At 34.6% G+C, this 14,381-nt stretch overlaps 1 protein-coding gene across 4 annotated transcripts in view; it reads right to left on the bottom strand.

The window, feature by feature from the left end:
* BRD1 (bromodomain containing 1) overlaps positions 1–14,381 on the bottom strand; it is a 63,401-nt gene that overhangs the window by 20,225 nt on the left and 28,795 nt on the right. For 2 of the 4 annotated variants that reach the window (XR_001920081.1, XM_018068001.1), the window contains 5 exons: positions 11,950–12,081; positions 9,602–9,730; positions 8,326–8,638; positions 7,310–7,570; positions 3,631–4,119 (listed from right to left, as the gene is read on the bottom strand). Coding sequence is in view for 3 of the 4 variants with exons in the window: in XM_018068001.1 (XP_017923490.1) it covers positions 3,631–4,119; positions 7,310–7,570; positions 8,326–8,638; positions 9,602–9,730; positions 11,950–12,081 (1,324 nt within the window). In the remaining variant the exon portion in view is untranslated. The remainder of the gene's footprint in view (positions 1–3,630; positions 4,120–7,309; positions 7,571–8,325; positions 8,639–9,601; positions 9,731–11,949; positions 12,082–14,381) is intronic. The other 2 variants (XM_018068002.1, XM_018068003.1) reach the window with 2 other exon arrangements.

Raw genomic sequence — 14,381 nt, 5'->3', positions numbered from 1 at the left:
GACTGATAACAACAAAATACATGCACATTTCACATGAACCTAATCTAGCTTTTTGCAATGTTTAAAAGGTTTTTTAAAACAAAAACATGTTCCATTTGCTATCTTACCTACACACAACTGATAGAGGCACATGTTTTAATAGTCAGTAAAATCTACTTTCTATCCATTAATCAGTGTCATTTTTCCTCAGATGAAATAATTGCATCAACTATTCTCCTGACAAAAAGGATTAATCTTTGTAACAAAAGAGCAAGGTAAGAATACAATGAATATTTTGAAAAGGTCACTGAAATTGTCCCAGTTAAGATTTTACATGCCCGACCTTCAAGAATCATACATCAATCTCTGATGTGACCAAAATTTCCTAAGTAAAAATAACCTATCTTCCTGTTGAAATTGCTAGATACCATATGAAGCAAACCCAAGATACATCAAGTATGCATGGGAAATTTTTAAGCACATCTCTCCACTATGTAGCTGTCACTTTCCACATAATAACTACCAAGACAGATGTGCTCTGTGATAATGCCCTAGTAGAGCACTAGGAAATTTAAATTTAAGATTACATTACACTATTGCTTCATATATTTTAGAAGTTCATATATAAAAGGAGGTCAGAGTATTAAAGTGAACTGCTTTCAGTCCTCTTTGAAGCTAAAGTCATACTGTTCAATAGTCCTCTATTTCTGAAAAAAGCTAGCATATCAATAATTATTTTGTGTATGAAAGACAAAAACATATGGGATACCACAAAGTAGTGTCAGTGGATCCTGTATATGTCTTTCTTGAAACTAACTGGCAAAAATACCAACCCCAAATGTAATTCAAGAGAGCATAATAAAAGCAGTCTACGAGAATAATGAAACAACAAAGTGAGATTTTACTAAATTAAATAAGCTTTAGAGTCTTCCTTTGAACCTCTTCATATAAGAATACAGGAGTGACATGTAAGGGGGAAATATGGAGGAGACTGAGTACAGTGAGGGACAGAAACTCCAAGGCGTCCTTACATAACACCAAGAAAACCCCACATTGGTTATTAACAGGTAAGAAAGGAAAATAAATGTGACAGCGCAGCTCTCCACCACTTAAAAATTTCAATGCTTTGCATATTAAGCAAAGTCTATTTTTAAGACTTTTTCTATATCCAGTAGAATTGAAGATATTTAACATTCATACCATTCAAAGAAAACTATGCACTAATAATTCATTTTCAACTACAGGAATTGCTCATGAAGTTAACTCACAAGAACGCACACAACAACGCTGAAGCGTGCTTTTTTCTACCATTGGATGGTTTTGGAGGGAAAGGCTCATGACTGCTGGATTTTACTGAATAAAAACATTTTTACCTGCAGCATTACATTAAATTTTGTAAAAAATAGCCAAATAGAAAAAATATATTACAGTATACATCATCTAAAGTATTTTTATCATAACACAGAGATCTGCACGAATCAACACCAGTTGCATACACAAAACAACACAACTGGTTTTAACTCTTGGAAAGCATTTGAGGTTTGTGCTGGGTTCCTGCTGAATTGTAACTCAAGGCAGTTGCCAACTGCAAATTGCTTAAATTATTGTGGAGACACAAATTTGAAAATAACAGAAGGATTAAAGTTTCCAATATGAAAGCAAAATGTTTGGCTGCAAACAGGAAAACGAATCACAGGAATAAGATCAGATAAGCTGACACATCTGTATGAACTGTATGTTTAAAAACCAGGATACTATTAAAGAATAACTAGAATATTTTCAGGTGAATATTAATTGGCTAAACTGTTTCAATTCACATACATAGTCTCTTCTTGAACAAGTACAAATCTTAACTCTAAATACCCTGAGTATTAGTTCTACACAGATTTAATCCTGTATGTATCTTCACTAGCTTCAGGAAGAGACTACATATTTTTGTTTTAAAATAAGAATAAAAAAGCCTTTTAATCTTTGGATTTCATTCCTGTAACTGGGTTGTTTGTTTTGAAGATAATCAAAACTATATTTGACCCACATACATCTAAATCCAGAGAGAGAAAAGGAACAAAATATATTCAGAAATCCAGTTTTGGTTTTGTTGTTGTTTTTCTTAAAAAATAAAAAAAACAAACTTTTTTTTTCTTCAAAGAAACAATTCACAGTGTTCAACATGAAAATTTCAAGAAATTAGTATTAATGTGTGATCTAGCACAAAATGATTCATTGTGTGTGTGATAAAATGCAATCTGTATACAGGTACATAATGAAATTATCCCAATTACAGACTGGCAAATTAGAATATTTGGAAACCAAAGCTTTTTATATTACAAAATAAGTTAATCTTTATTAATACCATCACACTACCTTCACTTTGTTCCTACTGCAGAACTAAAGTACCAGATCAAATCTGCATACTCTTTCCAAGCTGTTATGAAAAGGAATGGAAGGTGGGGCTTTCCAAAGAGGCAAAACAAACAAAACCCCCAAAAATATAAATGAAAGACACTTCCCCCCACCAAATCTTACTTAACATTTTCTCATGCTCACTCGATCATTCAGAAAAACAACCAAGAAGCACCACCCCACATCCTAAAAAATCCCACAGTTCAAACAAACAAACAAAAAAAAATTACCTAAAAACCAACCCAAACCCCCTTTTTAAACACACATACACACACACACATACAAACTCAACAGCTTTTGGAGCACATCTTCACAATGAATGTTCAAATTAAATTCCTATCTCTTTCAATCAAAGATACAAAAAAACCACATGCTGTTTTCATACCTGCATATGGGTTACAAACAGGACAATGAAACAGAGTATTTATTTCAAAGGTAATATAAAAGTTGTAGCGATGTCCATGGATGACATTACGGAAATATACTTCAGTAATTTCCTTATGCTGCTTTTCTTCCTCAAAGCTTTTATACAAACTTCTCAATTAACTAGAACTATATTTTGCTAAGAAAAGGTGTAACTGTCTTGTGCTGTTCTGTACTAACATATCAAGATAATGTTCTCTTTAAAATGTTCTTTAGAAAAGTCCCATTAAGAGCATAATCTTACACTTCGATTCTTCAACTTAAAATTAAGTGTAGAAACTAAAGAAAAAGCCACAAGAAGTGTCATTATACCTTGGGATTTTAACACTTCCCTAAAACACATGGATATACAAAGCACCTCACACACAGTCATCAGATTTGTAATGTGAAAATATGCTTACAGTAACAATACAGTGAAATGAAGTCACACATAGAACATGTATTTTTCATGGTCCTGCTTGTAAGAGTTCTAGTTTTGGCACTACGTGTGAATTCCATGTAATTTAAAAGGGAATTTGCAGAAAATCAGCTGATTCATTTTTCCTACTGGTTTCAACAAAAGGAAATAAATAAAAAATTCACCCACCTATACGTGTAATCTTGAAAACTGCATCATGAAACCGAAGAACCAAAACTTGGTTCAGTAAAGTGTAATTGTATAGGGCCAACGCAAAAATGAATCTGTAATTTTCTGAACTCAACTATGAGGAAAACCTATTCTAAGTGCTAAAATATGAAGATTTACAATCACATGTATGTAAAGAAAATAACAGGTATGTCAACTTTCCAGATGCATCCATTCAAATAAGTTTCGTAAACATTTACCTGTATCCAAGCGCTTTACAGGGGACTCATCATCAACCTCAGAATCTCCACATGCACTCCTTGATCTTTTCCTTGGGTGCAGAAGTGTCTCCAACCTTGGAAGGACTACAGACAAAAAGGTTTTGGTCCCTAGCTGTGGAGAAGTTGGCTGGGTTTCAGTGTTCTTTGCAGACTTTTGGGGGCTTATACTTTTCGATTTGCAGAAGAGAATGGATGTACGTCTGTTTACATCAGTTGATGACTCAGCTACAGCAGAAACAGTCGACTCATTGAGATTACTGTCAAGTAAGTGTTCTGGAGTGTGTCCATTTATTTCTTTCTGAATGGAAGTGCTATATAATTCATTATCAAATTTTACTCTTTTGTAAAGCTTACTCTGCTCTGGATTGAGTTCTACTGGTTTGAGGGTTGGTGGTTCTGAATTAGTCTCCAAGTTTGAAGGAAGAGGTAATGCATCTGATGGTTCAAGTTTAGGGGGAGATTTATCTCCTGAAAAAATTATAAATAGAGTGTGATTTTTGAAAACTTGTAGTTATAAAGTCTATTATAAAACTCACTATAAATGTGCAGCCCACCAAATAAATTGTTGTCTGGAAACAAAGCATAACATTTTAAAACCAAAACTTGTCTAGCAACAATCTGTCCTAGTTAGTAGTTCCTACTTTTGTACTGGGAACGTAACAGGGGTAGAAAAGTAGGTGTTTATAGTTGGTGTTAACAATTTATACCTGGATAAATACTTTTTACTTCTCATGCAGTTGTGTTAGTTTCATTAACTAAAAACTACAAAATCTATCTTTTTATTAGAAAGTTGGGGTGGTGGATGATTATCTGTTAAATGCAATTATACTGCCATTCAAGTAAAATTTTTGATAATTTTATCTATTTCACCTTATCAATATTCACCTTACCTGCCTAAGAAAAATTTTACCACATAAACAGTGAAAAAAAAAAAGTATTTTTAACCTGATGTACTCCAGTGAGCTAAAATGTGTTATAAAATCTACTGAAAGGCAAGATTTGTAAAGCTGTTTTTGCAGGTGCAGTTAGAAGTTTTAAGTACCAAAACCAAAAAGAAATAATAGAGGAGGGGAGAAAAAAAAGACCCCCAAAATCTTACGGCTTGATTAGCCACTAGTTTACAAATACAAACTTGACAATATAGATTTGATAGGAGAAATCAGAAAAGCCACCCTCTACCGTTTTCTCTCCAGCACCCCCCAGCCACCTTTTATTTTAACATGATTGTGTCCCAGTCAGTTCCACTGGGAAAAGACAATGGAGACATAACTGTGAGTGAATAGAAGTAGTTTCAGGTTTTCATCCCAAGTATTGGGAAAGAAAATAAACATTCTACTATTGCAACATGCCTGAATACAAACAGAACGATGTCCTAACCCATAATTATCAACTCAAAAAGATGTTAAAACCTTTCTAGCTTCCAAAGAATCTTTCAAAACATAAGAAAGGAAATACTTATTCTAGAGTAACTGTATGAGACCAACATACTATTTATGCTATCACATAAAATACTTAAAACTTAATTAATTTTTCTATTACCTGAAAAAAGGTATAATACCCCCAAGTATTTAAGTCCTCTATTTGCAGGGGATATGGCTATATTGCTTCGGTTTTGGCCCAGCTATGTTTACTTGGAAATCAATGAATTCTAAGTGCAGGAAAACCTCAACCCTGTTAAGGTTTAATCAACAATAGCATAGTTCATACTAAAAATACATATTTCTAAAATGCAGCGTGACTGTGCTCATGTAATTTGATGGCACACAAGTATCAGAACTGGTAACTAGCATCAGGAAGACAGTGGAATAAAATGTACAGTCAGACAAGCACGTTTAAAGTACCATCAATTAAAAATGCCTGTAGTTTAGAATGTCCAACGTGACTGTTCTTTGTGAACAAATTCTGATTTTCTTAAAATTAACTAGAAAATATTCACAAAAAGATTTAAGAACATAAAACTCCTTGAGAAGTCTTTAGCCAATAAAACCTAAATTTCATAGGATTATTCTGGTACCATCATTTTTCACATGATCGGAGACTGAAAACAGAATTGCAAGGGGGTAATTCACAGCACTTCCAAAGTCAGCTCCTGTACAGATCCTGGGCACAGTATTCTTCTACATTTCTCACATCTTTTTTTGGCAATTTGTTTTCTTTACTCCTCTAAGTACCTTCTATTTGAGAACTGAAATTTGAACTAATTAATATTATTCTTTGCTAGATCAGAACTATAAAAACAATGCCAATCAACCCTAGATCATGTTTTTCATTATGTTTTGTTTAAAAAGCATACTGTAAATACAAGAAAACTGCTACTGTTCACTTTGGACTATTTTTTGGTAAACAGCTGAAGTGAAAGGCTGTGACATAAAAATGTTAAGTTACAAGCAAAAAAAGTTAGTGTATTCATTAGCTGCCAAAACTACATTCCTAAAGAACTGTATTTAGTACCATCACCACTTGATTAAAAAAACCACCAGATTTAAAAAAAAATAAAAGAGATCATTAAACATTCTGAGAATACTCAAAGCCTCAGAACAAGATAATATGCCAATTCATGGAAGCTTTTTCTATCATTGTTCAAATCTCAAGCAAGTTATATGTTTGGAAAGTGGTCTCTTAGCTATACTAAGAATTAAACACTACACTGCTGTTTGAATGGCAGTTAAGGACAGTCATTTTATTGACTTAACCTTTTAAAAATTTTGATAGCATCAAGCTGCAACAGACAGAGACTATTTATTACCATGCTTCCACTTTCCCTTGAGCTCTTTCCTCCTCCTATTCAATGCACTTATTCAAAATGAAACACATCTCTAACTCTCCCAAAGAAGTTTCATTTTTCAGAGATGACCATGAAACAAACTCAACAGAACTTTTTTTTGAGAGATAGATTTTCTTGCATCATTTAAAAATGAGGAATAAAGATCTCAGAAATTCATTTGAAAGCTAAAAATGCGAATTATGATGTTCAATTGAAATATGAAGTTAGGTCTTTCTAGCACATTGCTATCATTGAAATCAATGGCAATCAGCCAAGAGTAAATACAGTTCTGAGACAAATGTTTTGAGGAGGAAGAGAACCAAAAGGGGAAGAGCTGGGTAGATATGACTGACTCGATTCTACAACATGAAAAGTATTAAGTCCTATCAATAGTTAGCTTTATTTAAATAAATAAATCCCAAATCTACCCACCCTCCTCCCCAGAGTCTGGAGTAGAGAATAAAAAAGGCTACAAGAGACAGTACAACAGAGTTTTCATTACTATTGACCTAGGCTCACATGATCCCCAATATATATTTTGACATTTAAATGTATTTCCAAAAGTACAAAGATATTTTCCATTCAGGCATTTCCAACTGCGTTTTGTATGACACTGTTTGCACCTTCATTTCTTAACACCCATATTTTTAAAAGCCTTGCTGTAGTGAAAAACAATGGAGGTAAGTTTTTTTTTAAGAAGATCATTCTATTCTTAAAATATTTGTTGGGATTAGGTGGCCATTTGCATATTTAAAATGCATATTTTTAATTTAAAATAAGTATTTAAAATTTAAAATTAATATTCATTTATTAAACCCTTTAATTCACATTATTAAAGCATCTGACTGAAGAGGCTCAGAACAGCACTCGTTTAAATCTGGTTTACAATCTTACCTTCTTCTTCTCCATCCTGTTCTAATGCTGCACTTTCTTCTTCAAAACTTCCAATACCTGATTCTATTTGAGGAGCTTGGTTGTGTTGCTGACTGAGTTTGTTGCGAATAATGCTGATTTCTTTCTTTAACAGCTTTGCTCTTTTGCTCCTTGACCCACTGGATTTCATTGCACAGGTCAGATCAAGTTTTTCTAGCAACTCTCTCAGCTGTTCTTCCAAGGACATATGTGCTCTGTTTGCAGGATTCAGTAACCTATCCACTGAAGTCAAGACATGCACAATTGCAAATGTATTAGTATTTCTCAGAATAATAATACCAACAGGAGGGGAAAAAAAAGTAAAATTCACATGCCAAAATAAAAAGATATTGTCAAAAAGCTACTTATAGTTAGAAATGTTGAAATTAATTTCTACTACATATTTACTAGTCTTCTTAATCACCATTTTGCTCAAAAAACCTAAGTAACAGTGCAAAGAATTAAAAGGTCAGAAGAAAGACATAATCCTTCCCACCCTAAAAGGGGAGTTCTTTCTTGTAAATGAGAAGGACAAAATTATGGTTATAAAAGAAATGTGTTAAATATTCTCCTTCACTGCCAAAACCTCAGAAAACTGATGTGTATGTCAAAAGAATAAATTTTAAATCCTACTATTACAAACGTGCTTTGTTTTTTAATTGAGTAGGTCATTTAGGAACATGCTCAAGTTTATGAGCACTTTTCATGGCTTAAAAGCATATACAATCATGTGAAAGAGAGCATTCAGCTTAAAAATCTTTTCCATGTAAGTTGTTAAATTAGGCTCTAACACTGCCAAAATCAGAATCTAGGTAACACTGATTTCTAATGACAGATCTAGTAGAGTAGAAACACTAGAATCTTTCAAGCACTGTTTTTAATAAGGAAGTGGGGAATCTAGTCAGCAAACAGCAACAAACCTAAACACGTGTATGGAATGTACACACCACGTGTAATGAAAAAATTCAACTTTTAAAAATAATCGAAAAACATCTTACCATCTTCCCAAGAGAAAGGCTGGGGTGTCTCAAGTTTAGGCCGTTCAGGTAAGTGCATTCCAGTTTCATTATTGTAACCGATTCCTTCAGCATCTCGCCTAGCTTGCCTGAGAACTACACCTCCTTGATCTCTTAACCGCACTGCAGCTCTATAAAATATTGTATCTTTTGCATTGTATTTCATACAGTTATCTATGATAAGATTGAAGTCGTCTTCAAACTCACTCAGGTTTTTATAGCCTTGAGCATCTAACCGTTTTCTCATGGTAGAGAAATCCATAGGATGTTTAATATGATCCAAATAGTCTGGAACCTTTGAACAAATATTTAAAACACAAATGGGTAAAATTTTCTTATTACAGCCAAAGTAATATTAGTTAACTGATACACATTTTAAACATATTTTGCAACACTTCAATGTAAAAAATTCAAAATGTAGCTCAGAATTGCACATTGTGATATTGCAAATATTTGCATGCCAACAGATGTTTACATATTACAAGATTCTGCACCTTGGGCAACAAGTTTGGGCTTTACTAAGAGATGCTGAAACTGTATGTTTTTAGAATCCTGTGGGTTTATGCACCTCTTCTCCCAGGCAACTAGTGACAGGCCAAGGGGAAATGGCCTCTAGTTGTGCCAGGGGCAGTTGTGGTTGGATATCAGGAAAAATTTCTTCACTGAAAGAGTGGTTAAGCATTGGAACAGGCTCCTCAGGGAAGTGGTGGAGTCACCATCCCTGGAAGTGTTCAAAACAACTGGATGTGGCACTTCACAATATGGTATAGTTTGCATGGTGGTATTAGCTCAAAGGTTGGACTTGATGATCTTGGAGGTCTTTTCCGATCTTAATGATTCTATGATTCTATACAGCATCTGCACACACATCCATTTAATTTATATAGACATATCTACATGTTTTGTACACACATCTACATGTACATATATACATACTCTGTCTAGTTTCACCTGCAAATAAGAACATAGTATCAACATTTCAGTTTTTGATACCCTTAAGAGTTTGCTTCATCAAAATCATCTTATTGCAAAATAGCAACATGTATCGATCATTCCATACAAGTATTTCCCAGATACTATTTTGGTATATAAACAATAAAAGGCTTTCATAGCAGTAAACCATAACTCACACAGTAAATTATCAAAATAAGGATTAAAAGGTAACACTGCTTCCAACCCTGCATGCAACAACTTGTTTCTTGTACTTAAGTGCCACCAACCCATATGTAAACATCAGGAAACACAGCTGCAAACACACCTCTTTAAGGTTCACTGGCTGAGCAAATATACGAGCAGAATCCTTTTCCTGCAGCTGATCCAGAACTGATCGCAGAAGTACAGTGAATGGAGTAAGCCTAAGTTCCATAGCAACCTGCTCAATCTTGACCTAAAGAAGTAACAATTATCCAGTTGAGCATTTTCATTAACATACTGTATTAAAGTTGTTTTGCAGCATAATATATAATACCTCAGATATGAAATAAAATATACATTTAAGTAAATGAGTTCAATACTACTTTCAGTATCATCAGTTGGCATTGTTTGATTTTATTTTTTCCCTTATAAAATCATCAGCTGAAAACCTCTCATTCCTTCAGCTTCCCAGAACTCAAATTTGTATTTTACATATAAGAATTTTGTTCCACTTCTAAATGCATTTCTTTTCCTTGAAAAGATGTTACATAAGAATAACTTCGTAGTTCTCCAACAATGTGAAAATAAAAAGAATTTAATGGCAATATGTTTAAAATTAAATTTTAGTTGTACTGCTATGTTTTAAGTTTAAATAATCTGACGAGCATTTATATGCTACATAAGAGCAAAACAAAGAGTAATTGGAAAGACAGTATTCTGTGTAAATTCCAAGAAAATAATTTAAAAAAACAGAATCAACATCTTCAAATATTTGAACATCCTTCAGAATTTCCAGTGTTTTTACAATATTTCAACTTCTCTGCAGTTTAATTTTGAGGCCATTTAAAGTTACCAGCATTGAATGGTGTTTTTATAAATAAGGACCATCAAAAACCCCCAAGTGCAAACATTTTGCTTTCACAGTTTCCATATAAAATCTTATCTTTTGGCATTATCATTTCCTCTAATCTCTTCTCCTAGTAATGTGAACTCTAGAATATTGTAGGTCTTAAGATGTAGCTTCTTTTTTTGGTGACAGAAGAATAAAAGTGTAACTCCATATAAGCACGTGTACTGGGAAAGCCTGAAGAGATCAAATTTTCTACACTTCTTCAGAAACCAATTGTCTTTCCAAGTCTAACAGAATGGCTTGTTAAATAACTTCTCTACACCAATGCACACAGCATGAGCAACAAACAGGAGGAGCTGAAGGCCACTGTGCTGCTAAAGAGCTACAACCTCGTTGCCATTACTGAAACTTGGTGGGACACATCCCATGACTAGAGTGTGACTGTTGATGGCTACAGGCTGTTAAGAAGGGACAAGACAGGAAGACAGGGCAGAGGGGTTGTCCTTTACATCAACAGATGAACAGATTGTGAAGAGCTGTCTGTGAAGAAAAGCAACAAGCAGGTTGAAAGCGCAGACACCGAGGTGACAGAGGAAACCCTGTGCTTGTCCTTTATTTCAGATCGAGGGGAACCTATTGACAAAGCCTTCTTGTTCCAGCTACAGGAGGCATCGTGCTCAAAGGTTCTTGTTCTGATGGGGACTTCAATCACCCTGACATCTGTTGGGGCAACTCCAGGTACCAATACCAGCTGAGGGGCGAACACATCGAGTGCAGCCCTATCGAGAAGGACTTGAGGGTACCGGTGAATGAAAACCTCAACATGAGCTGGCAGTGTGCACTTGCAGCCCAGAAAGCCAATTGTATCCTGGGCTGAATCAAAAGAATTGTGGCCAGCAGGCTGAGGGAGGTGATTCTGCCCCTCTACTCTGCCCTCCTGGAGTATTGAATCCAGCTCTGGGGGCCCCAGCATAAGAATAGCATGAAACTGTTGGAGAGAGTCCAGAGGAGAGCCACAGATATGAACAGAGGACTGGAGCTCTCCTTTGAAGAAAAGCTGAGAGAAGTGGGATTGTTCAGCCTGGAGAAGAGAAGGCTCTGGGGAGACCTTACTCCAGTCTCTCAGTACTTCAAGGGAGTTTATAAGAAAGATGGGGACAAACTGATTAGTAGAGCCTGTAGTGACAAGACAAGGGGTAACAATTTTAAACTAAAAGAGGGTAGATTCGGACTAAATATAAAGAGTAATTCTATTTTTTTTTACAATGACTGTGAAGCACTGGAACAGGTGGGCCAGAAAGGTGGTAGATGCCTTATTGCTGGGAAAATCAAAGGTTAGGTTGCATGGGGCTTTGAGCAACCTGATCTAATTGAAGATGTCCTTGTTCATTAAAGAGAGGTTGGACTAGATGATCTTAAAGGTCCCTTCCAACCCAAGCCATTCTATGACTCTATGAAAATTTTATATATTTTAAACAGTTTGAGTGCACACATGCACATACGTTCCTTGATCCTACATGAGGATTAAAAGACAGCAGTCCTTCTACTGAAAACTACATGTGAAAATATTTAAATTATTTCCTTCAGAAAAGTTTCACCAAATTAAAAGATGCTCCATTTACCTGTTCTCTTTTTAATTTTTCACGCTTACGTATAAGTTCTATCAACAATCGTGCTCTTTCAAGATCATGGCGCAGCCTCTGCCAGTACTTCAATTTTTCTTTTAAGGCTTGCATTTCTTCGTCATCTTCTCTCTAAAAAAGGAATCAAAAAAGTTTACATGAAATGAAAAATGCGCACCTCTTTTTATAAGATAGTTTTATGCAACTACAGGATGTATGCACATCAAGGGAGAAACTACTGTCTTATAGTTATGGCACTTGATCATAAGCTTCATACTGCAACAAAAGAAAACCTCTGGTCAGGGTATCTTCTAAAGTTTCTCAGGGGTCTATCTGAAAACAAAATCTATAAACTGGAAAGCATTCCTATGGTGACAGCTATTTACATGAGAAGGAGCAATACAGCAAACAGCAACCCACAAAGATAACAAGCTGCAAAATACAATATGGCATTTTCGCATCAAAATTCAAACCAGGAAAACAACATAAGTTTCATCAGAAACTCCAGGCTGGAAGAAACAAATTATTCTTGTGGTCAACACAGTCCACCTCCCCCACATTCAGCAGAATTAGGACACACTTGTAACAGAACAAAATCATTATGGCTTCGGAACAGAGGAGATGAAAAGCTGTTTATCAGATAATATGGTAACTTCAAATGGTACTGCAGATAAATAATGCAGTAATAGAACCTTTCAGAGAATGGATGACAATTTAATTTACATATTTTTAAAAGTAAGTAACGTTTAAACACTTGCAGTATTTAATTTGATTTGTACATACAAATCCCTGAGCATTTCTTGTTAGTCTTTACTATTTTTCATAAGGAAAAGGGAGGATATTGGAAAACTCTCAGAGAATTCAAATGGTATTGATAATTCTCCAGATATGAGGACATAAAGAAACAGAAGTCCTGATATCAGTACCAAGTACAAAAAAGAAACATCTGCTTTGGGAAATTATTATTATTACATTTTAAAAATGAGTATTTAATAAAAGAGTCTCTGAAAGACATCAAAAACCTTGTATGCTTGTTGGTAACTTGTATAATGCAACACACTTGATAAGTAATCTTTGTGGGGAAAATTTAAAAGCTAAAATGAAAACAGTAAATTCCATAAGTTATAAAAAAGTAGAAGACAGAGGAATAAAGAAAAGTGACTAAACAGATGAACAATAAATAATATTACAAATTATTACACTAAAAGCAATAACCTCCTTAAGGAAAGACAATTTAGAAGTACCATAGGTCCTCTAAAGAAACCTTGTGCAATTTTTCAGACCGAAGGCTCAAAAAACAGAATTGCAAAAAATGGCAGCTTAAAACCATTATCTAATATATTTAGCAACATTCTGATTCTATCATCTGCATCATATTTTATTGCTTTATATACTTTGTAAAAGTAAAGACAAGTACACATGAAAGCTACAAAATTAGTTTTATTCAAATCTCTGACTTCACTGAAGTTGAAAATCCTTAACTATCAACTATCTCTGCATTAGAATATAGCAATCTGAAAACAACTGTTTGTTCCTCTTTTCAGTAAGAAAAAAAACTAAACCCCAAAAAAACAACAAAAAAATCCCACAACACACAAAAAAACCCCAACCTAAAAATACGAGTTAGAAACTTCTAGTTCCCTTTCCCAATGACTATTACAACTGAAAGTTATCATTTCTTTCAAGGACTTAAATCTTGATGTAGACATAATAATTTAACTGGTTGGGGTCAGAATAGTTCAAAGTAAACTCTGACAGAAAAAAAAAATTAATATGCACATTTTCAATTCCTTAAAGTTCTCAGAGACTCATTGAAAAAGCAAGTTCTACACTGCCACTAATTGCTGTTCTCTTCCATCCCTTCGTGTCCCAGTACAGATCCCACATGTGGAAAAGCAACTAAACTCCTAACTGACATAGTTATACTATTTTTTCAGTTCTACCATTTTACAGGACCAAAATGAAGTTGTGGTGATGGCCAGAAGTGGACGGCTTGTCTTCCCTTTGCTTGCAAACATTCAGAGTCGCTCTTTTTCCCTATATAACTACACAATTTATGGAACTGGGCAACTGAGCCTGCTGAAAGCTCAGTCCAGAAAACCGTACTAGTTTTAGAGTGGGTCAAGAAATTTAAATACAGCAAGAAAAAAATGTTACAGCAGGTCTTAGGGTAGTTCATTTGACACAAGTATTTGGCTAAACCTCAAGGTACAGCTGCACTCAAAAAAAAAATAAAAATTCTTGTACTTGAATCAGTTGTTTGATCAACTTCATTCCATAAAATAGACACATCCACCTAAATCTGAAGATGTGACATAAAGTATCAAGAGCACTCTGTTTGCCTTTTTTTAGTGCACACATTCATTCCTCTCCTGAATGCCATTCTGGCTTGGGGATTAATAGCAAGCCTCCAATTTTTTGACATTTCTATG

The sequence above is a fragment of the Manacus vitellinus genome, unplaced genomic scaffold, assembly GCF_001715985.3.
Source record: "Manacus vitellinus isolate BGI_N305 unplaced genomic scaffold, ASM171598v3 scaffold_13_pilon, whole genome shotgun sequence".
NCBI classification, from domain to species: domain Eukaryota; kingdom Metazoa; phylum Chordata; class Aves; order Passeriformes; family Pipridae; genus Manacus; species Manacus vitellinus.
This window is presented reverse-complemented; position numbering and strand designations above follow the sequence as displayed.